Source organism: Anopheles coluzzii, chromosome 2, assembly GCF_943734685.1.
Source record: "Anopheles coluzzii chromosome 2, AcolN3, whole genome shotgun sequence".
Classification (NCBI taxonomy): domain Eukaryota; kingdom Metazoa; phylum Arthropoda; class Insecta; order Diptera; family Culicidae; genus Anopheles; species Anopheles coluzzii.
The window spans coordinates 119858951-119886740 of NC_064670.1; the positions used below are offsets into that span (position 1 = coordinate 119858951).

The following is a 27790-nucleotide window of genomic DNA, read 5'->3' on the forward strand; positions in this document are numbered from 1 at the left end:
CACATCCATGTCCAAAAGGGTTGCGATCGACCAGACCGACGCCGGGTGACGTCAAGCGGCTGCGATCATCATGAGCTTGTTGGCAAAATTAAAACCGATGTTTAACCGTGCATCGAATCGAGCCGGTGCGAAACGAATCTACCCGCGATGAGCTTAATTAATTCCGCGCCGCGAACATTACCGGGATTCTCGGCCACACGGAACGGAGCGCAGAATGATTCTGCCCGACTAGGGGGTGCGGGAAGAAAACAACTCTAACGAGCAGCTAATTTCTTCTCACAAATCGACCATGATGATGAGACGTTCCGATCGGCACCGAAAAGCCCTTTCCTGGCCAGTGATGTTCTGCTGGCGTCGTGTATGGTGCCAGGCACAAACACACACACACACACGCGCGCGGTACTGGAAACAAAAACGCTGACCTAGTCCACACAACAATCACCGACGACCCGGTGTGTGTCATACGATCCGCGGCCAAGCCGTACCAATTTGTGTGTGTTTAAGAGTTTGTGATCGTTTTCTTCTTCTTCTTTTTCTTAATCTTCCTCTCTCGCTCCTCTTTCCCATTAAAACCCTCGCTGAAGCCTGCCTGCGTTGGCCCGGTTGGAATGTAGCGATCGCACACCCGTCCGCCCGCCAACGATGGCCTAGTTTGGGGCTTGGCCAGGGTGTTGTTTGTTGATACGAAGTTCGTTTCGCACATGCACATGCGGCTCCACAGGTGGCGGTGGGCACACTGTTCGTGTTGAGTTTTGTTTTGAGTGTGCAAGTGTGCAAAAATGGAAATTGCAGCAAGGAAAAGTAATGCTGACGGGACAGGAAATCGGTTGACCGGGTTCGATCGCGTTCGATTGGACGGGCTTTCAACCTGGTTGCGGGTGTGTTTGCCTAGCGGAGCTTCCGTGTGAGCGAGAACGAGAATGATCGACAGGCGGGGCAGGGTGGTGTGATCGGTGCGTTACCGATCTACTGGCTAGTGATATGGTTAGCTGATAAGTTGCTGTGATAACAAGATTATTTGGTGTTTTTTTTAAATAAATTTTAATAAAAAGATTGACAATATTCGAAACATTTTAATAGTTAAAAAAAATAGAATAACTCATTTTAATTAAAAATTTCAACCACACTGCAACTTAAAGAATACATCATGATGACATAAACAGTAAAAGTTCCAAAAGAATTCAAATTTAATTAATATTTTATAAATTATTATCAATAACATAACAATGCAATGAATTTGAATAATATCACAAATCAATCCCTTTAACGCAATCGTATGCGTATGTGTTGCGTTCTGGTTGATAGAGACTGATCAATCAGACCGGCCAGGGATGAAGTCACGATAGGCACGATCAGCATACCGCTTTGACCGTGTGCTTGCGGGCGGTTGCCTAATGATTGCCCACAACCTGCAACCTACCAACACTACCAACATCACTGCCGTCCCCTGTCCACTACGGTTACACTACTGTCACCGAAGGACACTGCTGAACTTGAGCGCACTGGCGCTTTATCTCACGAAGCTCTAATGCCTTCAGTCTCTCTCCTTCTAACTCACGATCATCTAACGATCTATTCCATCTCTCGCCGCAAGCTTTCGCTTCGGCATCTCGGGCGAAGATCATCAAATCGCGCATATTTGTCTATTGGGTCCGCTTTGATCGGGCAGTGTGTGCGTGTGCGTTTGTGTGTAACAATCCCCCTCTTTCGCTCGCGAAGAAATCAAACGGGAGGGAGTTGAAAGACTTCGCGAAAGCTTTTTGTGGTTTGTCACATTGTTCCAACAGCTCCCCACCCCCTCCCCAGTTGTTTGCCACCGAACTTCGGGCGGCGGTTGTGTGTGCGTTCGAAGGAATCTTTTGCACCAGCAAATAGTCATCGATCGTGTACATCTGTCGCAAGATCAGCCCGAGCGCACTGTTACCGCATCCGTTTCGTGGGGCTGTGTGTGTGTGAGTGTGTTGGGCCAGCAAGAGTGAGCAAGAGGGGAACTGCCAAATTTTCCGTATGACAAGTGGGTAGGCTCACACAGTCATTTTTTTTCGGACAAGCTAGCCCACCCGAAGGAGTCGCGGACAGTACGAAGTCGGTCAGTTGCTGGTGCTTTGTCGTGTGGGACGGTCGCGAGTCGTTGGTTTGTCTGGAGAGAGAAGCAGTTCCGTCGTAGCAGTTCTAGCATGCGCTTATCGGTCGTATAGGGAGGTGGTTTCTATGTGTTGCGGAATAAGGAAAACCAATCCAGTGCATGATCAGTGATCGTAAGCTCCAACAATCCAGCTCCCCGGACGGACCAAGCGAAAAATGTCCAGCTCGGCACGAATGCGGATGGAATGGATTTGATGTAGCAAGATCAGTACCTCATTTCTAGTGTTATCAGCCACGATATAGGCCACCGTAAGTCTATATGCTGCCCAGAATTATAAGTGCAAGTGTATTCCTTCCCTTCGATCGAGTGATCGAAGGACGGTTGTGATAACGAACGCCTCCGACGGAATCTTCCTAAATTGGTGAACACTGTTTTGGAGGAATAAAAGTGAGATTCCGCGAAGTGGAGGTTTCACGCTCCGGAAGAAGCCCTTCGCTAGCTGGAGCGCCACGTCACACGTCACTGCTGATCTGTGCTGATTTCGAAGTTACTGCTGATACAAACACCCAATACCGAAAATGAGTGTCGCGGACAACTTTACCGACTTCTACTCCGGCACGTCGTTCGTCTTCCGCATGGCAGTGGACGAGTACAATGCGGAGCGTAACTGGACCGGCCTGATCGACCGCTACTGGCTGATCGTGGAGGAGCTGATCGCCGGTAAGTCACGTCGTCAACGATCTAGGATGGATTGTACTCAAAGCTGTAATTATCAACCCGACCTTCCTGTACCCGACTGGTCCTGCAGTGGTGTGTGCGCTCTGCGGTGTTAGGAACAGTGTGGCTAAGTAAATTATATTGTTTGAAGTCCGAAGTAGAAGCGTGAGGGACTGATGAAGGCTACCACCTTACAAGCGCAAGCTTCTTTCTACCTCAAACCCGGGCGGCAATGCACTTTGAACTTTACTGAACGGTGCTCGAGCGCATGGACGTTGCTGTGAGCGATTCGTTTATGGAAGTTGATCTCAAGATTTCGAGAAAGAATGAGAAAGAATAGCGATCGTGGAGATTCCGCTCGAAATAGAAATGCCCTTTTTGTATCGTAGCAAGAACCCGTTTTGGGCTGGGCCATCTGGGCTGTAAGCGCTGGGATGTTGAATATTTTATCACACCGAGCTGTGGCCGACAAGAAATTGCGAAGAGGGTTAATTTTATTCGGACTTGGATGGTCAGATGTAAAATAAAATATGCCATCTTTTCACTTCCCTCGGAAAGTGGTCGAAGTTTGAGAAACGCCATTGACGCATCCTCATTTCCATTGATTTGACGAAATGGTGTAGATTACTAAGAGCATCCTAAGATTTCTCTCTCCTTCAAAAAACAAATCTCATTTCAAGTACATTTTCACACCCTAAACAGCTAAACTTGACCTAAATCGCGAACACCATCGCCTCAAAACCTTACTGATCTACAACACTTTTCCGAGGTTTAGAAAAAGGTTTAGAAAATTGCCTTCATCGTGTCCCTGTGCCAATAAATACGTACACGGAACCAAACCTCTGCATCAAGACGCTGAAGGTGGTAAAGGGTGGGCCTAGTGATTAGAAATCGTAAAAACCCCCGTGCAGTCGATCTTGTGCTGCGCCGACCAAAGCAATCCGAAGCGATTTATGTCTTGGGCGAAGCCTTCAGCAGCACCGATGCGTTAAAGTGCCTTTATAGTCGTGCAGTAACACAGCAGTAGACTGTTGTAGCGTAGAGGGAGGTTCACATTAAAGATCTTACTTGCTGAAGATCATGCAAAACACTTCCTGAGCTTTTTGTACCGATTGTGTACTGAGAAGATGAGCAATCACGCCACTAGTGCGTACGTTACTGTAATTACGCACAACAAAGCATCATTTAGAGTGACTAATTTTCGTCAATTAATGTACAATTGCTTGGTTAGGAAGTAATAAGCTAAAGATGGTGTATTTTCGACTGGTGGATTAAGCGGCATAATTAAGGTTTTAGATAGTTTTAGAGGATTTTAACCCTCTTTTGCTTCCTTGTTGTTTGTAAATCATGGCGTGTAAAAGAATGTATTCGCCGTCAACTCATCTGCGATGAAGAAGATTGTTTGATTTTGCATTCAGTGAAGTATTGTTTTTTTACAATTATAATCCAATGTAATTTGAGTAAGAGTTGCTATAATTAAACCTTCAAAACGTACCCTGAACACCCGATAAAAGTCCATGCTAATCACCAACGTTACCAAAGCAGGACTAAATTTGTAAATCTAATTCCAAACCCGCTCCGAATCAAACGATGAACAAGTTGATGCAACTGTTGACGCCCCACAGCAAAACAAGTCACCCTCCATCTGTCCCCCTTCAAAATGGTCTTTGCATACCTCAACATCAAAAGCGTTGCATCGTAAGGGACTCCTCCCTCGCAGGCGGGTTCACACATCACAGCTCCGACCGTAAAGCAATCGACTAAATGGTCAATTTATTACCAACAAAGCGCGATCGTAGTAGCACCCAGGAAGCGATCAAGCCCCGTGCGAGCGGACCACGACGCCACCAGCTTCCAACGCACCAGCTTTGGCCGTTATCTCACCGGGGGCGACCTTCACCCAGAAAAGAAAATCAAACTTCCCTACCTGTCTCTCTTTCTCAATCTCCCTCTGTCTCTATCTCTCGCTCTCTCTCTGGTATCTCTTTGAGGTCCGTTGCATCGTCATAGAGGTGAGCATCGCGAGACCCGCGTTGCGTGCGGGCATGTTGCGAGTGCCATGCGTTACAGCACACGCGTTTTTTTCGAAGATATGCGTTCAGCTTGGGTCGTCTACGGCTGTTGAAAGGAAAGACGAACAACTAAAAAACCCCTACTCTAAGATGTGTTTTTATAATTTGTTTTTCCTCCCTTTTTCATTCCTTTCTTTGAAATGAAAACCTTCGAAATCGTTGGCCCACTGTGGCGACTGTGTGTCCAACAGTCCATTGGTGGGTGGGGCGCATGGTAGAGGAAATATGTTGCTGTGTGGGCAGGTTTTTCTTCCCTTTTCTTTCTTCTAGACCTTAGCCAAGTCAGCCACTTACTCCTCCAACAGCAATCAAGCAGAAGTGTAGCAAAATCGATACCAAATCGAAGAGGAAAAAAGGGCACAGTATGTTTGAGTTTTGGCCTGATTAAAAAATAGGAGGCATGTTTGTTCGATACAGATTGCATACGGGGCAGAAAGAAAAAAAAAGAAAATAAACGAAATGATGTAAGCAACGACCATCAAACTGCAACTGCGGCAAAATATGCATACACACCAATATGGAACGGGTCGTTTCAACAGAACCCGTTCGCAGCGAGGCGACGCGAAGGGCCCCCGAAGGGCGCCTACAAAGTAATGTTCCTCTATCGAAGAACTGGAATTCAAATTTTGGACGTGGACGAGGATGATGCTTCAGGTCGTTAGGTATCAGCAGGTTGTCCGCACCGCAGCGCATGCTGCCGCGTAGATAAGGGTGTGCTCGTTTCGAAATGCTTGTGTGTTGTGTTGTAACTGACACCGACAACAACAAATGTGTTGTTATGCCTTGGGCTAGATATGTATTTTTCGGTCCTCTTTTACATTTTCAAAATGAATTCAAATTTGATTTTTAGTTATCATTTCACCTGCAACGACATTGTTCGCACTGTTCTCTTCAATTAGTAAAGTGCACCGTTACTGTTCAATAATGAAATGCTTTTACGTTTAAACATCATTTCCGTTTTACAGTGCAATAAAACAACACGCTGTCGTCATCTTATTAATGCAATATGAAGAAAGAGATGATGATCGTGGTGATGATGATGATGATGGTGATGATGATGGTAATGAGCTAAGCTTAACGGCACCAGCCATCTGTTTCTTCAGAAACGCTGCCATTGAACTTATGATAATGGTTACCCTGCCTTAGGTTACATTTCATCACCATACAATAAGTTTATGTGTTGAAATCGACGTTCTTACATGCCTAGCTACCCCTATCATGTTGGCTTTCTAGTGTTAAATGTTCATATTAATTTTAAAAGCAAATACACCATGCTTTTAAATTTATGTTAGATAATGATCGATTTTTTTTATCGGCAAACACTGCCCATTGTGTAACCACTGGTACTGCAAACCTATATTTTTTGGCCAACTGACGTACGACTAATAAACCTAATCGACTTTTCCCTTCTTTTAAGTGGGCCAGCGCTTAAAAACTCGTTCACTTTCTCTGCCACAAGCCGGGATCGGCTGGATGGTTGACGGCAGGAGGGCAGGAACCGTTCGATACAAGGGGATATCATATTTAACACCAAAACTAGAAACGCGTGCACTAAAACCTGTACTGCTCATGCCTTTTGACTGTCGCTAAAACAAAAGCTAAACAGCCTGCAGAAATGGCAGGCAGAGAGAAATAAGGGTTTTATATGAACTAGCCGGTCGAGTTGAGCATTGATCATTGGGACTAGACATAGCATGATCTCGATCTGAACAATCGCAAACCACGACCACGGCAAAACGTAATCGCAGCCGTGTTTCTCACCAGCTTACAGTGAAAGAGAAGAAGAAGAAACCACCTTTACTCGCACCATCTGAGCCAATTGTGTAATGAGATGGGCCAAACGGTGTCTGGACACCGCACGTGTGCGCATTTTAAATGTCTTTGCGCCAAACTGTCTTGCGTATATGAAGATATGTATGTTCGTGTGTATCTGTTTTGTGTGCGTTCAATAACAAGCTGCCTTGAACCCATCGAGGACCGTTTTCGTCTGCGCGTACTGACCTTCACAATTGTCCAGACGGCCGTACTGCACATCGAGGTGCACTTGAAGCGGTGACCATCGAGCAGCACTTATTGTCCGTAATAGTGCAAACTTACGGTTGAAGCATAATTTGTTCATGACCGTTAGACTGGCAAGATGCGCTGGTTGCGCAGTATGACCCCGCACGCTCGGGTGTCCAAAAAGCACGGCGTTCGTTGCTGCTACGCACGTTGGAGTCTTTCGTTCGAGCGCGCGCGCTCGCGCACTGTCTAAGCGGAGGCTGTCCGTCTCTCTCGCGCGTCGATCAAATTGCGCAACGACAGTTCGAACGCATGGCCGCGGGCGCTGGATGACGCGGTACGCTGGTTTCGCTGTTTACTATAGCCCCGTTTCGCTCTCGCTCCCTCTGCTTTATGCTGTGCATTCAGCATAACACCGCAACAGACGTCTAGCTGGCCAGGGTGGCCGGTGAATGAATGAAAGTAAAATCGATCTTCCACCGCGATTACGAGCGTCTCGGAGATGGAATGTACCGTTTCGTCGTGTGTTTGCTGTCGGCGCTTGGCCGTTCGAAACACTCCGAAAACCCATTCAACCGTGTGTTGCAAAAGCCCTAAAAGTGCAGACCTATCGGGTGCGCTTGTACCCCGAAACCGAAAGGGGCGGTACATGATGATATTGCACTTGAATTTGAAATACCGGCAGCTTTGGTTGGGAAGGGAGTGCATGGAGGGGAGCAGATCAAATCTGCGTAATAGCAAACACACTTACCGACAATCCGGTTTTCGCGCTGTGCGGTTAAAGTACGTGCTGCACACTCTCGGTTTCATGATCATTACCACCGTACACCGATGGGGCTGGGTCAATTACGGTACGGTTCCTTCATTGCTCCTCCATGTGGTTGGCAGGTTGATGTGACTGTCTATGTGTGTGTGTGTGTGCGCACATGACTGACGTTGATCAGACCGGCGGTACTTGATCCGGTAAATGCGTATGAGCACGTGGTTGTTTGCGGTTTTGATGTTAGTACTCGATCGCTTCCTGCTCTGCGTGTGTTGATCCATGTGGAAGCTGCTAGGTGTCTGAGAATATTGTAATTGCGCTTAGTAGGCGTTGATGGAAGGAAAATTTAACATGATTAAATGGGATATAAATAAAGATATTCAATTAACATTTTATATTTTATTTATATTTCTTAGTTAATTCAAAAATGAGTAAAACTTTTAGCGGATTATTACACTTCATTTCTGATTTCCTAGTAGCAAAACAATCAATTTTTTTATATTTTACGTATGCACTCAAAATGATTGTTTGGTTGTATGCTAAGCGCAACAAAGATTCATCAATGATAATATTTAACCATCCAATTTAACCGTTTGTCTTTCTACTTCTCGGATGTTTATGGGTATGGCTTGATGCTTCTCAAAGAACATGTACATTGTAACGAAGGTGATGGTTCAGTTATTTGAGATTACAATATTACAGTACAGCCCTTGAAACGAATCATACAAAGTTCATGCCTTCGCAATATGTTTCCTACCATGAGTTTGATCCAAACACAAATGGCCCTTCAATACTATTAAAATTTCATTTTTCTTGCAAACAAAAGCAGTCAATCGGATTTGTTGCATCGGTATTTATTAATCCCTGACATTTGCCTCAAACCAATCTGTGATTGTTTCTGAGAACATCAACACCAACATTAGGACGGCTGCAACTGGGTAATTTTCCTCACAGATGAAGTATAAAGCCGATTAAGTCCCTCAGCAACTCAGAGAGAGAGAGAGTTGCACCGGGTGATAAAGGTGTTGCACGAGCTAACGTCATCACTGACGCTCACCGGCACCAGGGGCAGAGAAACAGAGCCATTGCAATCAATCATGAGCTTTGATTTGATTTCATAGCAGCTGTGAGCACGTCGGCCTGCACTGAAAGGCATTCTTTAAACCCATCAAAGGTATATGAAGTTGAATGGAACATTCAATAAATCCTGCATTGAATTTGATCTTCTCTATACGAACACTCACCACAAGATCAGATAGTCGATCTTAATCAGTTTATGATGCATTAATTTGCTACAGCTCAATTGCACACCGTAAAACGTCCAAACACTTCCATCCACCGTAAAACACTACGACCTAACAAATTGAAACCGTTTTTCTGCAGCAGCAGCAGCAGCAGCAGCAGTGAGTAAGCTTTACGACCGAACGCTTCACCGTCCACTAAACGTGGCTCGTTGCGAAATAGTTTGCCGAACGCATTGGTTTCACATTTAACCGGCGGTGGCAGCTCAAGAGCCGCCGCACCGTAGAGCTCAACGGTGTGACGTTCGTCAGTGCATTTGGATTAGCATAAGGGGTTTCATTCTGACCGTCTGCGTAGCCCCCACCATCGTACCGATGCGTTCAACCGGAATCACCCCCAAAAAGAAGCGTTGGTGGGGTATAGTATGGTGGTTATGTTTTCTATTTTCCACTCGATCGATCGTGGCCTATACAGGTATAGCTAAACACGTGATAATGAAGTTAGTGGTGATCGTTGGAACGCACTTGAGAATGCGAGTACACGCCGCACATTCAAGCCCAAGTTCAAGCCCAAACCGATCCAAACCAAGCGCAAGGGTAGAAAGCTTGCGAAAGCTTCAACACCAGCCAAGGGTTCAGCTTGGGGTTTGTTTTGGTTGTTGGGCGGTATCTGGAGCAAGGAAAGCCAACGACGATTTTCCTTTGCGTGTCCAGTTTGCCGGTGTGTTTGGAGTGGTGGTGAACGTGAGCGTTACGCAATGCCGTTTCCGGGCCGGCTGATGATGAGTCAAATGTTTGTGGTAGTTGTAGTAGTAGTAGTAGGGGGTTTCGGTTTGTTCTAACCAGGCGGTGGTGTACGAAAAGTTTGGCACTCACTATAATAAGTTCTTACGCACGGTGAGCAAAGGATCCAGTGCACCGTGCTTGGTAGAAGCGTAAGGATCGTGTTTTCGTGCAGCGTGAACAGCAGTGATTGGTATTAAACTGTGTCTTAGTTCAAACGAAATGGCTTCCACGACGCATCTTATTGCGTCTTCGGCTGAAATGTACGCGCCAGTTGATATGATCAAGTCGGAGGTACTGCTCACGATGGATGACTACTTTCGGGGAAGCTCCATCTCGTCGCTGATCGCTCACTGGTGGCGCGCGCTGGTCGAACTGATTGCCGGTGGGTATCTACATGGTGATGAAGAAGGGTGAATGTCTACGATAGGGAGACTGCTTAAGGGTCACCAAGTTGACGGTCTCGTCACCGTCCTCGACGCGCTACCCCGCGAAATGATTAATGATCGGGTGGAGTTGGGTGAAGGACATTCGGACGGTGTTAGATCGAGCAACCAAGTGAAGAGCAACGTGTATCGTGAATGGGAGGGTTTAGATAGAAGTGTTACTAGTGTCGATTTGTTAAACGAACACCACAAAAGAATGTGCAGCATGGTGAGAAAGGTTCATTTTTTTATCGAAAAACATTGTCAGCTTGTTTGAATCCGCTAGTCCTCGTGAGATAGAATAGATGTTAGATTTCAAGGCATGACATGTTTTGAGGCGTGTTCGGGAACGAATGTTGCTGTTTGACATTTAAAAGTGAATAGTTTTTCTTTTGTTTTGCTAGCATAATATGTTGAAGGATGAACGATCAGACAGCAAGATGATGGAAAAACTCACCTTGATATAACTCATTTCAGCTGATTGTGAGCTGAATCTCCAGCTTTAGGTCGTCATAATAAGAAAGATAGAATGCATTGAATGATTCCCTGGTGGTTAGTTCGATTAACTTATACCTTCTTGCCTTTCTCTTTCAGATCCCCGAGCGAAACAGCTTCCCTTCATGGACAATCCACTGCCGACGCTCGGTATGATCATCTGCTACCTGCTGTGGGTTCTCCTGATCGGTCCGATGTACATGCGCGACCGGAAGCCGATGGACTTGCGCCGAGTAATCATCTTCTACAACCTGTTTCAGGTGCTCCTCAGTGGCTACATGTTCTACGAGGTAAGATCGAGCGAGTTTACAGTTGCTGAGCCGTTGATGAAGCTAACTTTCCTATCCCATTGCTTTCCCATCTCTAGCACCTGATGGCCGGTTGGGTGAGGGGATACAGTCTGACGTGCCAAACGGTGGATTACAGCGACAGTCCGCTTTCGAGAAGGGTAAGTCAGTGCGCTCTGTAAACGCGAAAATACGCAAAACAAGACTCAGTGTTGCTACTATCGATTTAATCCCATCCCTCCAGATGTTCAACCTCTGCTACGTGTACTATCTCTCGAAGCTGTCCGAGTTTGCCGATACGGTGTTCTTCGTGCTCCGCAAGAAGCAGTCACAAATTACCGACCTGCACGTCTACCATCACTCGCTCACACCGATCGAGGCGTGGATACTGACAAAATTCATTGCCGGTAGGTTGAATCGTGTGGCATGCCGCATCCTGGTAGGTGGTCGCCACCCAATAAGCCAATGAAAATGTAAAAGACAGTTAAAAAAAAGAATACTCCCCCCCCCCCACACACACACACACACACACATAATTTCCGGTCCATAATCGTAACAAAAGCGCGCGGACACAAACCACCGGGAACATTATTTATTATTCCCGCCAATTGAATAATTGAAAATGTTCCATCACGCACGATTTAACCTGTAAGGTTTTATTGGTTTCGGTGCGAGGATATAGGCGGGCAATGAGATGGAAAATTGATTATGAAACAAGGCAAAAGGCGTCCCATTCCCCCCCTACCCCCACCGCTGTTTAGTTTCCGGCTGTCAAAAGCAATCAACGTCAACACTCCAGGGGCACGTTGGAGGTGCTGCTCATCTGTGCTGCGGAGTTGGAGCTTTTTTTCCCCAATCTGCTTTCTGCTTCTATGGCTCGAGCGCATTCGAGCGAAAGTCTTTTGTGTTTCAGTGCGGTTCACCGAAAGAACGATTTACCGATTTGTATTGCGCGCACACCTAGCCCGAGCTTTCGCATTAATCTCTCGCATTCTATTTTCCTTCTCTCTTTCAGGTGGTAATGCGACGCTGCCGAACGTGATTAACAACTTCGTCCACGTGCTGATGTACTTCTACTACATGCTGTCGGCGATGGGATATCGCGATATCTGGTGGAAAAAATACATGACGGAAGTTCAAATTGTAAGTCAAAGCCAAGGATGGGGGATGCACGGGGAAAAGGGGGAACATTCAAAACGGAGCAAATTTATTGCCTCACTGGTAAGGCAACATTAGGACAAAACCACCCGTTCCTGGGGGTTCTTTTCTTTCTTTTTTTGTTTGTTCGAAAGGAATTAGCTGTTGATTGCATGATTGGCGGGATAAAAAGATTTAATGTGCTGCTCGTTTGATTCTGTGGTGCTGGTGCTGGGGTTTTAACAACCGTGCAAGCCGCCCGCGTTCACCGGGGCGTGTTTATTAGCACATTATAAAACTCCCTCAAGTGATATTAGGGGAAGCCTTCTTGCTGCGTCTGCTAATCGATGGTTTGTGCCTTTCGGGCCACACGGGCTGTTTAATGGCCAATAGAATGGTTTTGTTTTATTAGCTGTGTACTTGCGCGTTTTATTGGGTAATGAATTTTGAGCTACTGTCACTTAATGAATTAGGTTAACAAAAAAGGTACCAAAAGTCAGAAGTTTTGAGTGAAAACGATGTTTGAAATGTTTATTATCCTGGTTTGGTATCAATAGCTTTCTGACTCAATCCTTTTTTTGATGGAAATTAACATCATTATTTGCTTGGAATGTACGATGTGTTGACAGTGTTTGATGACACATTCAAAGTGATGGCATTCAAACTTCAATTTTAACGTTAAATCTTGTTAGACAATCAAATATTCTTTCATGTTTAGATACAAAATCAAAAATACCTTTTCTGCGCTAGCTTTTTGAGCTAAAAAAGACCAGATTTATGGCATAATATCCAAATCTTCTGGGAAATATTTGAATAAAAACATAATAAAGTACCTTAGTTTGGTATGCTTAAATTTAAAGCAATAGTCATATGAAAGCTCCCTCACACTCTTAAATCTAACGCTTCTCTCTTTGAATGTTTCTTTGCAAAAACCTCAGATTCAATTTATCATCTGCATTGCGCACTGCATCAACGCACTCGCCACGGGCTGTCCGTTCCCGCGCTTCATCACCACGCTGCTGCTGATCAATGCGTCCATCTTTCTGGCCCTGTTCATGAACTTCTACATCGAGAGCTACAAGCGCAAATCGAAATCGGCCGCCGCGAAGGCCGCCAGCACGGCCGCCACACCATCGATCGAACCAGCGGCGCAGGAAGCGTCCGGTGTGCAGGACCTGCCAGCCGGCGAAGTGCCAACCCTGCCAACCCTGCCAACCAAAGCTGACCAAAGTGGGATCCCGGCCGAGTCGCTGGAAGCCGCCGTACCCGACGCTGCACCTTTGGAAGACATTAACAACAACAGTAGCCGAACGGAGCTACTCGAATCGGTGAAGAAGCTGGCTGAGGAGCCACTGTGTGAAGCGGATGAGTCGAAGGTGGAGGGAAGTACCGCCGAGGATGTGTTCACTGAAGCGCAAACCAAACAGCAACAGGAGCCGACCGGGCTACGGCAACGGCTAGTGGTGGAGCATGGCGAGGAAACGCGAACGGGGTCAACGCAGCTGGCCGAGCTTGCCAGTGGATGAGTCAAGCGAGCTCGTTTCGAAGTCGGGCGAAAACAAAATGAAGGAAATTCCATGTCTGCGTGTGTGTGACTGTATGTGTGTATGTATGAATGTATGTGTGTGTGTGTGTGAGTCGCATTTTCTTTTATAAAAACAAAAAACAGCATACAAAAACGACAAAACCAACACAATCTAGCCCAAGTCGCCCCAAACCTAGGAGATAGTGGTCACCGCAAGTTAGTCAGTACGCGTGAAGTAAAGCAGTTTCTACGGGGGTCCCGCGCAGGTTTCTCTAAACAGCCCAATCAATGTATAAATAATGCGCACCACCCCCTGTGCAGCAAAACGTGGAGCCATCGCCACGGACTGAAGTGGATGCGTTGCAAGGATGAAGGAGATTTAGCATAAGCGAACCGTGTTTTGTGTGAGTGTGAGAGAATACAGAGACACAAAAAATGCAGTAACACATTCATAATTGCGTCACGTTCTTGTACTGGTGTGTGTGTGTGTGTGTGAGAGTTTGTGGGTGAAAAGAGTCTGAAAAAGACGCTTTTTAGGGCTTGTTATCTTCGATTCACCGAAAGGTTCTGCCGACGCGGAGAGGTAACGACGCTTGTGCCTCGTCCGACCAGACAAGGCTTTACATGTTTTCCGTTTTTTTTTTTGCATTATTTTGTCGTCGTTGCTGCACTTCAGCCTCTTAATCGTGCCTACGGCCGGAATCGGCGTGCAAAGGACGTGCAGAACTCTGGTCTAGAGTCTGAAGTGTTTTTCACTTACCGACCATTACACAGCCTCCTTCCTGCTTACACTCGTTCATCTTTTCTGCATTTCGCCTACCAACCAGCCTGCTGCTGGGGCGAGATGCAATTTATCGCTCGCCAGCACCAGCACTGCATAAGCGCTTTGTATTTGGAATATTGCGTCGTGCTTTGCGATGCTTGTATGGGTGGGTCTTCACTGTACAAGGAGAGTTTTGTAGTACAATTTTTTCATCGAAAAAAGGCTTCTCGTTGCAATATCAGAATTTGTACCATCTTTTCATCCTTTGGTTGTACTTGCAGATAGAATGGAACACTTGTACATATCGTCAAGCTTGATAAAGGGAAATATTTAAGATTTTTATATGAATCTTTACACATGATTACTAATAGTTCTTTCAGTATAACGCATCCGCAATTGTGGTTGTTATGTTCAATTGTCAGGATGTTGATTTAGCTATCCTCCTTCTTTGGGCACTTTTTGACATCAGTCTGTAAGGAAATATCAATTATTGTAGTTTGTAACTTTTCGCCTTTCGTCCGTCGCGAATATGCAAGAAAGAACTCACCACACTGAAAACACGATAACTATCAAACAGGACAAACCTCTTATATTCTGTTCACCTTTGCAGCATACAATATCCTCCTTCAGGGAGGAAGCAATCATGCAACGGAATCATGAAAAGCGGCACGATTACTGGCACTGGAATTACGGCTCGATTGAACCATCCGAAAGGAAACGTCGTCTTTCCGCGCCAAAGTGCCGCCTACCGCTAGCCTCTGTCAAGTTCTCGTGCTTGAGACGCCACAGAATGCACAAGAATACGCCTTCATTAGGCTCGTTAACCACTGCTCAATGAATGGTGCTCTGTAATCGTGTGCTTCCGCATTTTGTCTTACTCTTACTCTTTCTCTCTCTCTCTCTCTCTCTCTCTCTCTCTCTCTCTCTCTCACTCTCTACTTATCGCTCTTCCGTTCTCGCGTTCCTTTGCAGCAGCGTGTGCAATCATAATTTAGTGCAATTTATTTGTAAAATGGTCAATTTATGCTTCTGATTCAAGCGCGATTGATTGATAGTTTGTGCGCTTTGTGCGCTTTCCGCGATTCGCAATCGAAATTGTAAGTGTGCTGTACGTAGGTTGTGCGCTTGTAGGTAAGATTCAACGATGGCAGATGAGTGTCTTACCGGGCACGGCAAGCAATAATGGTTGAATGTTGAGGGAAAATTGGAGAAACTATTGATTGGAGCTAGGATTGTAAGGAGGATTGCATGTTGCGGGAAGGATGTTCTGGTTTTGAAATAAAGAATGTGCCTGATAATTAATTACATACCCACCGAGCACTTTATCATTCTTTGCGACGGTGTTATGCCGCATTGTAGCATTACAAAATGCCTTTCCATTAATTATTACGATTATTCAACTTATTGCCATTAGTATGATTGTGAAGCATACACATTGAAAGAAAGTTAAGGGCTGCAATATATATCATTGACTCTTCAAACACTGACTTTTGGAGATGAGAGAGGCTTGTTGAAAAAGGTAAATTTACAAGAAGCCCGTTCCATGGAGCTCGATGCGTGTTTTGCGCCTGAAGGTATGCAATACGCACCACACAACCTTACTGCAATAGAAACTGCAATACAACAGCTAACATATATACAGTGAAGCGCCGTTTATCCTGGCTCCTCGGGACTTGACTTCGCCCGGATAAGCAAATAACACGGATAATGAGTCAAATGATATATTTTATCACCAATTCATGGTGATTTTTTGGAAATTTTTCTTATTTTTAATAAAAATAACCCAGTTTTTACTAACTTCATGTTTTTCAAAAGAGAATTTTTAAAATTTGCCATGAATTACAGTGTTTTTTGTTATGACAATGTGCTCTTATAACCGCTTTTTCAAATATCCTCCTCATAACCCAATGTCACTTTTGTATTGAACTGTCATTTCTCAACAGCACGGATAAACGGAAAGCCGGATAAAAGGTACCCGGATAACCGGCGCTCCACTGTATATATTTTAGACCGAGATTATTCTCCTGAAGAGAGTACGGAAGCAAATGATTTTGAGTACACAAGCCTTCAACCCGTATTTGATATGGTTCAGTGAAGCTTGTCAAGCACCGAGAGCGAACTTTAAATTAAAATATGTTGCTCAGTATAATGCACGCCGTATTGCGTTTGCAGTTGTATATTTACCTGTACACCAGTCCATCTATCGCTAGAGATAAAAAAAAAAAAACAAGGAATAGTGGAAGTTTCTTACGTGCTCATTCGAGAATCCGTTTCTGCATCACATCGCACAGCGCCAGCGGACTCATCGGATGTTTCTAAGCAAAAGGCATTCGGGTATGAATTTCGGTGTTAGTGTATGTGTGTTCTTGTGCGTGTATGCGCAATGGGTTTAGTTGCAACAATTTCCTTGGCAGCATCGCCTTACTTTCACCGTATAATAAGACCCCCGGCCAGGCGACTGTTGTGCACAAACCATAGCTATGCCGGTTTGCATCAACAAAAATATTGTACCGTGCGCTGCGTCATCGCAAAGCTTTCCCATGCTTTCCGTACGCTGGAAGCTCATATTGTAGGAATCGAATAGAGTTCTGGGAACTGCTGCACTTTTCCAAATTAAACATGCTTTCTGAATGGGTGTACCTTGCATTTCTTTTTGCATTACCTTATTGTACAACGCATTACTCGCCTCTACTTTGCTAAAGCTCTGTGCGGAGCGATACAAGCAGATGCCCGACAGAAGAGCCGTTTTGGTTCCCGCTTTTGCCGTTTCCCCCCCTTTATTTCCAACAGCCATCCATCACAAAAGTCTCAACCAGTCTCAACAACTCACATCAGTGTGCGGCAATCATTCAGTTGCAAAAGTTTAGTTGATTAATATGTGGTTCCTTCTCGTTTTTTTTTCGGTCGGTTCTTGTTGCCGTGGTGAATGCTTTTGTACAGCGGGCTGCTTCACCTCAACAAAAGGTAAATGCGCTCTATTGAGGGTATAAAATTTTGCCAAAAGTATGTGCATGAAAGCATGGCAAAGCTTGGTGATGTATCAAAAGTTTTCATCCAGCGTGACGTGTGATGGTATTACTTCAGGAGGAGCATTTTAGAACAGGTTTAATTGACGGATGATTAAAATTTCCAAATGTATAAGAGATACTGCCAAACAAAACGAGAACACGCCTAGATTGCTACAAAATTTGTGTACAAAACGTAGTTCGGATGTTTAGAGTTGCATTTTGAAATGATTGATCGAGCTGAATTGGTTCGGACACTACTGCAATCTGATTCTGGTTTGTCAATTAACATGTATGTACCATAACTGACAAAAGACAATCTATCTGTGACCACTTATTAAGCAATCTATCAAACAGATATCAAATGTTGGTTTGCGTATTGCGAATAGATATTGCTGTACAATCCTTTGGTTGCGCATGTATTTACCAATTATCCGCAACCAAAACTCATGCACGCTATATGGTCAACTTTGGCCAGCCACTCAATAACCCGCCAGTTCTGCGGCATTGCAGAGCTCGTTTATCAAGCGTATATCCGTACCCTAAAAAGTCCCAACCTGCGGCACACATCCTTGCGTTTGCGGTAAGTGGCCGTGCCGGCGATCAGCGATAAAAGTAATCGAGCGCAAACGCATCGCTCGAAGCGACCGGTTGCGATAGCAACCAATCGAACGCCGCTTCACGCTGCCGCTGATATTGAATTTCGTCGATGCAAATTTTTGGCTCGTGGTCGGGCGAGCTGATTGAATTTTCCCTACCACTTTCCCACGTTTCTTTCGCGCAAGGGACTGCAAGGCACAGGACAGCAAACACGACAGCCGGCGATGAAAACTTCAGACAAAGAAGAGAAAAAACCTTTATTTCCATCTAACTAACTAGCAAAAAGCCACCACTAGCGGTAATGTAACGTTCAACCATTACCGTCATATTAAACCATCGTTCGCTTATTAGCTTACGAGCGAACGATTGGGCGCATTACATATTCCACTGTGCTTATGTTGATGGGTGTACGTTGAATTTGTCGGTAAACTGCTTCAAACATCCATTCCTATTAGTGATACGAATGAAAGGTGTTTTGCATCGATGAAACATTAAGAGAACAATTTGAAATGAATTAGGCTAAGGAAGGGTTGGTGACACAAAATACGGCTTAAGTGTAACGCTCTGCGGGTGCAGCAATTCGTTTTGGTACTTGATGACAACTTCATTGATGTATGCTCAAATGTACGCCGTAACTGCATTCACAGGAACCTCGAACAACTAAAAAGTAAGAATAATAAATGCATTTAAGGGTAGTCTTCTTGTAAGGAAGCATTTCCTGGTCACCGGCCCCTTACCCGTCACACTAAAACACCTGCACACGATGGTTTTCCCGATCGCACACCAGGATGTTGCCGTTCGACATGATCGCAACGCCCTCGAGTCCCTTGAACTCGGCGTCGCCCGAACCCCACGAGCCGAACGCGCGCAGGAAGCTTCCGTCCGGGTGGAAGATCTGGATGCGGTTGTTACCCGAGTCGGCGACACAGATGTAGCCCTGATCGTCCACCGCAACGCCCCTAGGGAGAAGAAAGCACACAAAAAATAGAGCGAGAGATTATTAATAGGTTGTTTGCGGCATAGCTAGATCGGTGTTGAAATTTAACATTTAATGTAATATAATTTTTTTTTACTATTCAAAGTAAAGTTAAGAGAAAACGGTCACAATTAAACAAATCCATAACAGAAAGGTAACAATTAAAATCATTGATATGAAATTTAAGCTTTCATATCCACCAGAAACAGTGGCCCTAACGAAGACAGTGCAGCGCCATCTATCCGTCAAATTATGTACTAATAGCGGATTTGAAACTGTGTTTGCAACCGAGCAGTAGTTCGAGCCCGTTTTGAATGCTGTGTTTAATATGCTTCAAAGTCATTCAAAGACAAAGTATCAGCAAAAACACTCGAATCTTCTAGATGCCTCTGGTGAAAGCTATACAAACTGATAACGACAAACTCAATCAAACGAATCGTCTTATCGTACCCGTACCTGACCAGGCGTCCCTTAATCTTTCCCTCGTTGGATTAATGTCTATCAAACTGCCATGCTTCAAATTCAACAAAGAAAACGAATCAATGCTTAGAGCAACCCGCTGTCTGTATTATCCTTCAAGAAACGTTTACAACGCTTACAGAACGAGTAAAATGTCATCGGAAAAGCGACAATTGTTTTGTGTTCGCATTGTAACACCCTCGTTCAGCCAACAGTTTGGGACAGAGTGTGTGTGTGTGTCTGTGTGGGATCGATGACATGGTACACCATGGCAAAAAGTGGGTGGAAATAATTTCCAAAAGCCAGATTCAATTATCCCGCAAATTAGATCAGACCGTGGTCGGGAGCTGCTTCGGTGCCTGGTCGAACGCAGCTCTGCTTCCGTTTTGCAATGTAAATAGCTTCATGTTATCCATGGATTTTGGGAAAGCACATAAAAAAGACGCGTGGCCAAAACAACGTTACCAAAATGGTGACAAGGGGACAGATACCAAATGAGCAAAGTGCGTTCTTTCTGCCCTATTCGTAGAAAGCGTACACAGAAAACGGATAAACAGAGGGTGCATTCTAGAGCGGTGAGCGGAGATGGAAGGGTCCCTCAGCTTCTCATTCTTCTCATTGACGCCCAACACGTGGCATTATTTTGTGAACAATTTCGCAGCAACAACGCAACTTGGGAGACACAAACAAATAAAAAAAAAAAACTCCATTGCGTATTGTTATACGAGTGCCCTTGTTTGCCACATTCTTGAGCACACCTCATCCCATGCCGCATGGTCGCGATTGTGCTTTGAAAAAGATTTTGGCCAGCCTTTGCGCAAATTTTTGCGTTCATTCGTGATTGAATTTCCAATACAATTTGCGTGTGGGATGGACACAACTACCGGCCACTGGTGGCCGTGCGTGTGCGGAAACACGTTTAACGAAATTAAACGCCAATGACAATCATCAATCATTCGAGCAATGTTTCTTGTTTCTTTTTTTGTCTTATTTTTGTTGCTCGGAAATGGGTTTTTTTTGGTGGCGATGGGAGCCAAAATTCTCACCTCCAGAGAATCGTGTTCGTGATGGAGAGGCAGGAGAAAGTGCGGGAGGGAAAACTACAAGAATCCACATCCCTGATGCTGTGCGGTGGCAACATTCAGCATGCAATCCGTCATCCAGCAATGTTGCCGTGGGTAGGCGAAGTAATTTTTCTGAAGCGTTTTTCCACGAAAAAAGGCATCTACAGTACAAAACGGGAGCAACGCTGTGCAAATGTAGCTTTTCTTTTGTTAGTGGAAATTGTGTTTGGTTTGATACTTTTTGGTGGGGAGATGGGGCGTATTTTTGCTCGGTAAGGGGACTTTTTTCATTAAAAGATTTAAACAAGTGCAATTGTGGCTCATTTGACAATAGCTCCATCAAAAAAGAATAATGCTCAACAAACAATGTAAATCTTAATATCTTTAGCAAAAAACAACCTTTTCTTTGTTAACTTTCAAACAGAGTTTGAGCCGATTGGCCTCATTCGCCTCTTCATAAACAATGACCTATGACCTCATATTTAACACCACATGTGTACACATGAAACAAACATTAATTAAATTCTTCGATGCATAAACCCCAGCTTCAGTCGTATTAAGCTCATTATTCTCCATTCTTTTATCGTTATTTTTCAAAATTTCCTCGATAGCTTGGGTAAAAATAGGTTGAAAGTCTATCATAGTCAAAATAAGGTTCAATTAGATAGAGATTCTTTGGAAATGTAAATTGGAACTTGTCATCAAGTACCAAAACGAATTGCTGCACCCGCAGAGCGTTACACTTAAGCCGTATTTTGTGTCACCAACCCTTCCTTAGCCTAATTCATTTCAAATTGTTCTCTTAATGTTTCATCGATGCAAAACACCTTTCATTCGTATCACTAATAGGATTGGATGTTTGAAGCAGTTTACCGACAAAGTTTGGAACTCTTCCGTATTTATTGGATTGCTCAAAAATAAATCATTCAGTAAAACGGGTACAGTAAATGTTATTAAGCATTCCTACGCTTTCTTAATCCCGCTCCGTAATTCGACCAACCACAAAAAATCCCCTTATCATGCTTATGTTACACTCACAGTATTACAAACGAACTGCTAAGAGAGTCAACGCTTTAAGGAAAAGTTTAAGCCCAATGTAACATCGAACCTGTGCCATTGTGTGAGTGAATGTGAGTGTTGTAAAGCTGCAAGTCTCATTTTCAGTCGACAGTTTCCCTGGCAACCGAGTTGGAGAAGTTTTGCCGCCTTCCTCAACAGCGACGATAATGGTAGCCCTCAGCGTGTCATATCTTTGCGTCACTTTGCCAAAACGTGCCACCCCTGAAGCTTCTGCCCATCTTCATCCATCTTCCGATACATTCTATAAAAGCGTTGCCGTCGGAACCGAATTTGTACGTTTAAGGCAGCGTACAGCCACGCGTCTGTCTCTTATTTTCCACGAAATGCGCGTCAAAACCTATCCCTCTGAAAGAATAAAAAAGAAGTGCGCCCGCGATAGATGCCAATCAGAGTGTTTCCCCGATGTGGGCTCATTGGAATTGGAAGCTGCACACCGACGCTGCCTGAATGCTGCCTGTTGTGTATCCAATATTGATCTATATCTAGGAGAAGGAGGAGAGGGGTCGGTGTCACACTTCCCACACCCAAAAAACCGTTCCCAACTGCAACTCCAAAGTGGAACCAGGAACCGGCATCGCCAAGCGTTTGATCTTTGCCGAAATCCGAAATGGAATAAGCGAGCGATGGATCAAATTATTTTCCAAATTTAATAAATCATTCATTTTTGAACCGATGCTGGTCGGCCACCATGTCGGCCCGCTAGTAGAGGGGGTTCTCAAGTGAAGCTTGTAAGGGCCAGAGAGTCACAGGCCGTGTGGTCGCAGCAAGTCAGCAGTTTTGTGCGAATATTGCTTCATTCGTCGAGCGAGGCGCGCTTGTGAGTACCAGGCTGAAAGGAGCAGCAGAGTCATTGCGTCATTCGGGATGGTGTGGCGGATGGCCATGGTACACACACACACACACACACACACACACACACACACACACACACACACACACACACACACACACACAGACCAAACGGGACAAAGCTGGGATGCGGGCGTAATTGTAAAACTTTCCCAGAAACTATAATTTGCTCAGGCTGGAGCAGCAGGCATGATGATGGACGAACCGAGCTGTCGCCAACCGATGATGCGGACTTTCAAGAAGAGAAGAGTGCACGAAAAAGCAAAACAGAGAGAGAGAGAGAGAGAGAGAGAGAGAGAGAGACAGATAGTGAAGGATGGGCAGTATGATTGGGAGGACTTTTGTCGACGAGTCAGCAATTAGATTTCGTATGCAATTGCGCTGCGGCCTGTCATCGTGTCCCGGGTTTGAATTGTAATTAAAGTTTGCTGGAGTGTTTGGTAAGTGAGTCCCCGGCGCACACGGCACAGGCGCGTTTGCAGATTGTCGGTGGCCGTGCTTGTGTTTATCGGCCATGAGAGGGGTGGAGCGTTTGATCCGGGAGGCTAGAATGAGGCTTAAGCCGGTTCGGGTTTGATTGCGAAGCATCGATACCAAGATTATGTAAAGGCTGATGAGGCAAGAGAATAATTATGAGCTGCAAAGTCTCGCTGGAATGGAATTAAGATCGGATCGTAAAGTTTGATTACTTCGTTGCGATGTGATGAGGCGGCCATCATGCCGGAGTGGAATTAAGTACGATAAAATTGTTGAGCTGGAAAACATTCTTACTGTGTTGTGTGAAACTATGTTGGACATATTTCAAGCAGGCTTTAACCGAAAGTCACAAAACCATAAAACCAAACCAACCAGCGAATGGTCCGAACGCAACGAAAACGAGCCTTAATGATTCCGATTTCAACTTTCCCGTTCAACACTTGCCGTAATCCGTGCCGGCTGTGTGCCAATAACAATATTCCCGGAAAAAGGTTTTCAAAAGCAATCCATCAAACATCGACATTAAGCTACTTCGGTACCAAGAACCCATCAAATGACAAACCATTCTGCCACAGAAAGCAGAATAATAACACCACGGTGCTACAGCTCATACACACAAAAAAAAAAAACCGTCAAGCCAGAACACAAATACACAGTGTGGCACGGACCGAGCAAAAACTCGCACTCCGCCGAGCATGGAGCGGGAAGAAGTTTGCCGCCCAAAAAATGGCCCCACCGATAGTCAACTTATGTTGAACTTATGTTTTGACCTGCTATTGCTTGAACGCGCCCCGCGCACCGTTTCGGTAGAGGCGAAATCGTAAATAATTGGAATGCTGAAATGATCGATCGATCGATCGAACACGCACGCATTGGGTCGAAGGAAATGGTGCGAGCTGTCCGAGCTTGGGTCTCTTTCCCTCTCTTTCTCTCTCTGTTTGCCTTCTTGTAGGGCAAAGTTTCTTTTCTCCGCTCGAGCCCTAATGAGATTCCATTGCCCATTGCCCGCGTGGGGTGGAAAAGCCGGATCGTTCGTTCGTTCGTTCGCTATCGTTTATCGTTTTGCTACGGCAATGATTCGCGGCGCTGGCGAAAAAGAAAGAAAAAAAGAAGATGAGCACGTCCACACAGCGGAAGGGATTATGTTGCCGAACCTAAGGACACTCGAAGGACAGCAGACAGCTTCTTGGGTTGCGGTGACAAAACTGTTCGCACCCGTCGCTCCTAGATGCTATAGCACCCTGATCGGAGGCACAGTCGAGAAAGGGGTCACGATTTATGCTAAAGCAGCCGAAAGAATGCGTAAGACACCCACCCAGGAAGGACATGTGTTGTAATTTGGCGGAAAATTAATAAACAAACGGCAGGCATCAGCCAACCAACAGCTGACACCGAGCTGGTGGGAGGGGTTTTAGGTTCTTATAGAACGGGAGAACACCAAGGCTAGCAGGAGGTGAAAGGGCGGATGTTTCGATAAAAATATCTTCTCGATGCTTTGTAGGTTCGCTTTCCCCCCACCTCCAGCATCAAGGCACTTCACTCACCGGGTTGGCTAAGATTGATGGCGGAGTGAGAAATATGCGGAAAATGTTGTAATTGAAAGTCTTGCTCAAAAAGTTTCCGACGGGCTGGGAGACATATTTTTAAAAGCATTAAAGAGAATGTATATGTGTGTGTTTGAGTTGTTTGCTGCTTAATTGATGGTGATACTTGGCCAGCATTTGCCTTCTTCACAATTTCGCTTCTTTAGTGATTTTTGAATTATTTTTCACCACACTCTAACTTCTATAAAACCGGTTCTTAAGCGTTAGAAAAGATTGCTTACAAAACCAATCAAAAGAGGGAACACCCTCCCGGAACACTAGCTTCCGAGAAGAGCCTCATACATTGACCTCTGGGATCGGTTCAATCTATCGCATGGATACCGACATTAACCTCTACATAAATTTCTTCCCTGTATTGCCTTTGAGAGCAGGGCGGGCGGTTGATCCCCTTTTCGGACAATCAGCACCAACACGTGTGGTGGTCTGATCGACTCATGTCTCGACCACCTTTTGCTGTAACTTTCCGGCAGAAAAAGAAACAAGCTTTTTGCGGGGAAAAAGGCGTTTTCCAGTTCCGGTAAACATCACTTCCGTGGCTTACCAATCTTGTGGCTAAACACTAGCATTACATACGTAGTTTGCTAGCACACAACATGAGCACAGGGCCTGGTTACCGACCCCCATCATTCATACTTCCAATTGACTTGTTCCGCTGTGAGGTGAAACTTTCTCGTGAGGGGAAAGTTTCGTTTCCAAAATAGACCAAAAACACTATAATTAGGCACACTTGATAGCATACGGATGGATGTGTTGTTGATCCTCTTTGATGGCGCTGATCGTAGTAGAGTTTCGACTGAAGAAACAAACCAATATCGAGGGGTTTGTTACCTCTTGTTCAAGAAACTTTACAAAGTTTTGTATAAAAAGTTTTGTTCAAAGTGTGCTTTTCATTTGATTTTATCACTTTTACTGTTTTCTAACTTTTGACGCTCCTCCAGATTGATTTTCGACCTAATTGAAAACAACTTTACCTGAAAGACGTGTTCTGATCAACATGAAATATCCAGAAATTACTCATTGCAACAACACAGCAGCTAAAAACTCATCTAAACATCGTTTCTTGGCAAAATTGTGCTACAAACAGTTCTTGTTATGGTTTATTCAAGTAAATATTTTGCAATGTTTGAAGGAACGAGTTGACGAAACAACGGTCAAAGTCAAAGAATTTCAACCCCAACCATGGGTCACGTCGAAATTCATTGTAACGAACCATCGCACCCCATGCACCCGCGTCAATCGACATCAATCAGTCGTAGCATCTGGACGAATTGATTGCTTTTAATTACACGGGGATGAAAAATCTGTTACACTTTTCCCTGTTGAGAGGCCCCGGAGTCGCTGAGACGCTGAACTCTGCGGCCCTGCGGCAGTATCGCAGTATCGCATAAATTCCAGCGAATCGAACGAACAAAATAAAGGCAATTAAAATAGCTTCCACCGGTTGTGAACGGGCGAGACGGGGGTTTCCGTGTTTTGATACAATCCCTCTCCTGAGGGAAATGAGTACTCTTTAATTGAGAAGAAAAGTGTCAAAATCCAATCCCACGAAACAAGCGACTCGATGTTACCATGACAACATCAGAGTACAGTACACCTCTTCGGCACCGGGGTGAATGATTTGTTGTTTGGTGCGATCAGGAGCTGCTGCACAGCGATGCGACGGGTTTCTAACGTCCACTTCTTGGAACCAATTTACCCGTGCTGCCGGCGGCGGGTTTTCTCTACCCAGCAGTAGGGAAAGAGTTTCGTCGAAGCTGAACATTCGGCGTTCGGAGGAGGTCACCTGAAACTTGCCGTTTTCGGAGCGCGCTAACACTGCTGCCGGTGAGCGATGGACGCCAAGGTGGCCGCACGCTAACACAGCTACGGGACGATAAATCTCCGCCAAAAGGTGGCGCGTCAAGTGTTGCAAAAAAAAGCAAAGCAAAAGGGGGTTAGTTAGTTTGGTTTAATTTATGAACAATGGCCGTCACCATCACGCGCGCATTGTACATCGGCATATCATGTGCTTCTGGCGCTTCTGTGGGTTGGTGTCAATGGTAGACACTTTTTTCCACCTCTTTGTCGGGCGAAAAAGAAGGAAGGTTTTGATAAAAAAAACATTCTGTCAGCAGCAAACACACACACACACACACACACCCAGCGTGCATTAGGGCACACTTCCGGTGGTGCACAAACATGACAAGTGAGGTGAAGCGAAAAGACAAAGGCAAAAAGCAGGGCAGAAGGGAATACAGTACGTTCGTGGAAGGCTGATGCGCGGACCTGCTGCTTGACAATTTTCCACGAACGAAACGCGTTTAGCTCGAGCCTGGTTTGCGAAGATGGTAGCATCCTTTTTTGGGGGTGTTTTTTGTTGCGCTGTTTGCATTACACTGTACATTCACTTACACCAGATGCGTGAGCTGGCTGATTGACACGTAGCTGACAGATATGCACGTTCCGGAATGGGAATGGGAAGGAGCGAACAGATAGCCCCGTAATGCTGATGATGATCCGAACTGAACGGTGCAAAATAAAGTGTGTGTGTGTGTGTGTGAGTGATGGTGTGTTTCAGATCATAAAGAGTTGCGTGTCTGGTTTAATTTGGAGCAAACTTTAAACGGAACGTTTTGCACTCAATATCGCAATATTCGCAGAGTGACATTGATGTGCGTGGTTTGGAAAGAAATGTGTAGCGATTATGTGAGCAAACAGGCGCTGTTTTTGTATTCTTTGCGAGTCTAAGTTCGTCTGAATCCTTTTGCAATTAGGTTTGGCAGCTCCAAGTACTAGCTACACATTACGGGGAATGCGATGTTCAGGTTAACTTGTACAGAAAGCCGTCCAACAATCCAATGAACAAAGCTGCAAAAAGGATTCACTTTGAAACGTAACTCACACTAAAGTATATAGAACAAAAACACCAATAACCAGTTGTACATACAGTTTACACTCTGTATAGCAGAACTGTGTGAAATTACGAATATAAACTCTTAATAAGATTAAGTATTTAGCAAAAAGGAACGTAAGTAATGGCTGCGCTGGAACAAAATCGGTAAGAAGACGCTCGATCTTCCGACTTGCAGTCATGTACCAATCCCAATGTATCATGAACCATTAATCGAATTATTCCCAACAAACACTCAATTAACTACTCCACCATAAACACTTCCAACCTTCGTGCCAATTTGTGAAATGCATCGTGTAATGTGTACATCGTCAATGAGCCGGTCTAATCTAAACCATCCACCAGATAATCATCATTGTCCACAGCGTTCACCGCGCTCTACCTGTCAGGTTTGGTAGCAAACTATAGCAGCACAAAATCTTGTTAAACTAACTAATCCTTCCTTCACCACCCAGTGACACGGCTTCCCAACGGCCAGCGACTGTGTAACG

At 45.0% G+C, this 27790-nt stretch overlaps 2 protein-coding genes across 7 annotated transcripts in view; one reads left to right on the forward strand and one right to left on the reverse strand.

Annotated features, from left to right (window-relative positions):
* Window positions 1-1669: 1669 nt before the first annotated feature.
* On the forward strand, window positions 1670-14649 carry LOC120951914 (elongation of very long chain fatty acids protein 7-like). Of its 2 annotated transcripts, none has more exons than XM_040370918.2 (6): window positions 1670-2806; window positions 10683-10873; window positions 10951-11031; window positions 11115-11277; window positions 11886-12013; window positions 12946-14649. In XM_040370918.2, the coding sequence occupies exons 1-6, from the start codon at window positions 2665-2667 to the stop codon at window positions 13531-13533; spliced, it is 1293 nt and encodes a 430-aa protein (XP_040226852.2). In that variant the 5' UTR covers window positions 1670-2664; the 3' UTR covers window positions 13534-14649. The 2 variants fall into 2 exon arrangements, with proteins under 2 accessions (XP_040226852.2, XP_040226851.2); XM_040370917.2 differs by lacking the exon at window positions 1670-2806 and adding an exon at window positions 9791-10048.
* Window positions 14650-18125: 3476 nt separating this feature from the next.
* LOC120948499 (RING finger protein nhl-1) overlaps window positions 18126-27790 on the reverse strand; it is a 48812-nt gene continuing 39147 nt past the window's right edge. For all 5 annotated transcript variants that reach the window (XM_040364895.2, XM_040364896.2, XM_040364897.2 and 2 more), the window contains 2 exons: window positions 18638-18859; window positions 18126-18560 (listed from right to left, as the gene is read on the reverse strand). In XM_040364895.2, coding sequence (XP_040220829.2) covers window positions 18646-18859 — 214 coding nt within the window. In that variant the 3' untranslated portion in view covers window positions 18126-18560; window positions 18638-18645. The remainder of the gene's footprint in view (window positions 18561-18637; window positions 18860-27790) is intronic.

Excerpts from the sequence above, each read along its gene's own strand:
- LOC120951914 (XM_040370917.2), top strand. The coding sequence starts at position 9,886 with ATGGCTTCCACGACGCATCTTATTGCGTCTTCGGCTGAAATGTACGCG. Across the intron at positions 10,049-10,682 it reads GCTGGTCGAACTGATTGCCG|ATCCCCGAGCGAAACAGCTT; the intron begins GTGGGTATCTAC and ends TTTCTCTTTCAG. Across the intron at positions 11,032-11,114 it reads ACAGTCCGCTTTCGAGAAGG|ATGTTCAACCTCTGCTACGT; the intron begins GTAAGTCAGTGC and ends CCATCCCTCCAG.